This window comes from Cornus florida, unplaced genomic scaffold (genome assembly GCF_030987335.1).
Source record: "Cornus florida cultivar Cherokee Brave unplaced genomic scaffold, ASM3098733v1 CherokeeBrave_3.0.0_Hap2_Chr10, whole genome shotgun sequence".
Lineage (NCBI taxonomy): Eukaryota > Viridiplantae > Streptophyta > Magnoliopsida > Cornales > Cornaceae > Cornus > Cornus florida.
Window position 1 is genome coordinate 100,248,537 of NW_026775580.1, and position 3,522 is coordinate 100,252,058.

At 31.8% G+C, this 3,522-nt stretch overlaps 1 protein-coding gene across 1 annotated transcript; it reads right to left on the minus strand.

The window, feature by feature from the left end:
• Positions 1–822: 822 nt before the first annotated feature.
• Positions 823–3,189, minus strand: LOC132276362 (probable xyloglucan endotransglucosylase/hydrolase protein 30). The gene is made up of 4 exons (XM_059777754.1): positions 2,885–3,189; positions 2,397–2,497; positions 1,831–2,039; positions 823–1,536 (listed from the first exon to the last, which is right to left on the minus strand). Exons 1-4 carry the CDS (start codon positions 3,069–3,071, stop codon positions 1,011–1,013), a joined length of 1,023 nt encoding a protein of 340 aa, XP_059633737.1. The 5' UTR covers positions 3,072–3,189; the 3' UTR covers positions 823–1,010.
• Between the last annotated feature and the right edge of the window lie 333 nt (positions 3,190–3,522).

The following is a 3,522-nucleotide window of genomic DNA, read 5'->3' on the forward strand; positions in this document are numbered from 1 at the left end:
TTATAACCTCTTTTTTTTTTTTTTTTTTTTTTTTTTTTTTTTTTGAGATTTTAATAAATTATACACGATAGATAGTTGAAAATTTGAAGCGTATTTTCTGTTATATGAAGATATTGCCTTCTTGTATGAAAATGAGGACATTATTGTCTTTTCACATTCAAAGTCACCTTCCCCATGAAGGATGGAAAAGTCAAAATAATAAATAGTCTATCAATGAATAATTTATTCAAACCTCAAGAAAAATCAGTCTAATTTAATTAAAAAGAAATTTATTTAAATCCAAAATTTAATCAAAGTAAAGATTTGTGAAATTATAAATTAAAAAATTGATATATAATAATTATATGTATATATATATATATATATAAATTTTAGTTGATTAATGAATATTGCGCTATGTAACTTTACTTCTTGAATGTAGTTTGTCAATTCATTCCTAAATAAGACCAAAAGAATTATTTACCGTAATAAAAGACAAGATTTGATTTTATCATAGTAAGATTTGATTTTATCATAATAATTTACTTTTCTATCCTTCATTTGTTCTTTTTATAGTTGCAGTTGCATTAGCCTTCATCATATATATATAAAAAAAAAAGGTTCAACTTTTTCATAATGAGTGAGACATAAGATTTCTAAAGCTATATAAAAATAATTTAATAATTTACCAACTTAATCCACACCCATTCTCCAAAAGTACTATAAATCAAATAAAATAAATTTACTATAAATCAAATAAAATAAATTTTTGTGCGTGCCAATCTTATTTATTTCAAGTAATATATAAGACTTTTGTTTAATCAAATTTGGACCAACCCAATCTTTTGAACTCCAAGTTCATATATATAAATTAATCCCAAAGCTATTTTATTGACCACACAAAACAGTGTTTGCTAACTCTCAATGTACTGCAGATACACCCACACACATTTACATAAACAATAAAAAATTGATAAACTTATTGCAAACCAATGCCAAAACAATCGTATATCCATAAATATATGTATTTATCAGTCATCATCTTGGCTTTCATAGTTCTTCATCTCTGAAACACGAGTACTTCTTCGCTTTGAATGGTTCCGGCGCCCCCTTCCATGGAGTTTCAGCGGCCTCCCGGTGTTTTTGAACCGTTGCCTCACCACTGGATTAATCACACACTCTGGTGGTGTGACAGGGTACCTTAGAGTGTCATAACAGTACGAGTAATACATGTATCCTTCTCGAAACTTCTTCATCGCCATTCGCTGTCTTGGAGTGACATTGGAGTAATAGTCCATCAATTGATCATCTTCTTGAGAGCAGCTAGCGGCGAGTACATCTTGTACAGGATCAGCAGCACATCCATGGAGGACGAGGTCGGTGAATTCGGCCACAAATGGAGCATACTTGTAGTTCACTTTGTATTTGCCGCCAGAAGTGGCCCATGTTGAAGCATCCCATATGGTGGCATACAGTGACATGGGCTTTGATGGGTAGTCTCCCGCCATGGCTTCGCTACGTACTATCTCCCGGATTGGAATTTCATCTATGTAGAAACTGCATAGGTAGGAACATAAAAACATTACTACTCAAATTTATATATGAAAAATGCTAAACACTACATTTTTGAATCAAATGTTCATTAATGACTAAATTCGAATATCATTTATATATATATATATATACCACCTAACCACCTGCTCTAGAGAAATTTCTCTAGATTCTAGAATTGTTTTCTAGTTCAATGAAAATAGTCAAAATTCAAATTAAATTAGCAAATATTGACTTTTTTTTTTTTTTTTTTTCTAATTTTCAAGAAGCAGGTGGGAATATAATTAATTTAGAACTCACATAATGTTGTTGGCGGTCCATAGGATGCTATATCGATGAAACTCTCTGGAAGGGTCAAACCAGAGGCGGTATCTCTCCTCTCTTCCTCTGTTGGTGCTTCCATTTCCATAAATATTCGTCTGAAACCGCCATTCTTGGCCTCGAATATTTCCCAAAAACTCAAAGTCTAATTCATCATGAGTCTTCTCAAATATATCTCCATTTGTAGTCTGTCAATTAATAATAAATAAATAAAATGTAACGGAAGTTATTAATTTGATTATTATTAATTTTGACCATATGATAAAAACCACCCTAATGATTATATGTGTTTGTGCATGGACTGAGCCAGATTTCAAGAATTTTAAGAACTAGAAGTAGAAAAAGAAAAAGGAAAGAAAAATGAGAGAACTCCAAAAAGAAAAAGTTCAATTGAGGAAAGAAATTGAAGAGTAAAAAGAAAAAATAAAGAGATATTGGCTCTGTCCCTGTGTTGTTGTGTGTACATAATTATATATGGACTATAGCATAATATATGGACTATAGAATAAAGAGAAATTAAGAAGTAAGTTAGATTATGTACTCACATAAAATGCGACAACGACGCCGGCAGTATATTCCGATGGCAACTTTATTTTAGCACTGAAGAAGCCACGGTTGTAGAGGTCAGAGGACTTAAAACCAGAACCTGTAGAAGAAATTAAGTGTGAACCAACTTTGAAGAAGAAAAAAAAGTGTATGTATGTATATATGTACGTGTCTTTGTGTGTATCTATCAAAACACATGGTCACATATACAGATATGCGTGTGTACTGTACATATATATGAATATCTGCATAAGGGTGACCCTCAGTTTATGTGTGAATGAAGTTTGAAAAATAAAAATAATGGCATTTATATTATTAAATCACACACATATATATAGACATGTATAAAAGATGATTCTGAATAAACTGCATGCCTATATAATAAAAGGGTGATCATCAAACTAGCTCTAATATATATATAAACTACATGCCTATATATATGTATGTATGTACAAGAGGAGATGAGGTGAATAGGAATAGTGCATACCTGTGTATTGATTGAGGAGAAGATTGACGCTTTTGTCATCTGATGAACGGATGATGTTACTCTCGCCGAAGAGAGGACTAAAGCCTTCATTGAATGGAATTGTGGTCACGTTCAAGGCATAGCAAAGATGGAGAAGGAGAGAGAGGCATATTAGCCTTCTGAAGATTGGAGAGAGAAAACTCTTCATCTTTGGTATGCTTGTGAGCCTAGCTTCTTTGAAATCACTGTTTATGTGCTTGTGTGTGTGCGCGTATATATATGTGCAGAGAAAGAGAGATGAAGTGGGCTTGAATAGGTCGGTCAATTGGTGCAATTTTGAATAAGCGTGGTGGCTCTACTCGGTTTTGGTTAGGGGTATTTGTGTAAATTGAAGGATGAGAATCATGAGACACAAGATATATTTACAATTCATATTTGGATAACATGTTAACTTTTCTTTTCTTTTTCTTTTTTTATTAAAATGGTGCTCTATCTCATCCATAGTTTGTTTTTGTTTATAATAGATCCTTTTTTTTTTTTTTTTTTGTTGGAAGGTAAAGTTTATAATAGATCTTGAGACATATTAATCATGACCATCTTAAATTAATATGGAATGTCTTGATCATTGAGCAAGTACAAGGAGAATGGAAAGCTAGAAA

Bases quoted from the DNA above. Each gene is read 5' to 3' on its own strand.
- LOC132276362 (XM_059777754.1), bottom strand. From the start codon at position 3,071: ATGAAGAGTTTTCTCTCTCCAATCTTCAGAAGGCTAATATGCCTCTCT. The intron at 2,040-2,396 runs GTGAGTACATAA...ATTAATTGACAG, and splicing joins GCGTCGTTGTCGCATTTTAT to ACTACAAATGGAGATATATT. The intron at 1,537-1,830 runs GTGAGTTCTAAA...CTACCTATGCAG, and splicing joins TGGACCGCCAACAACATTAT to TTTCTACATAGATGAAATTC.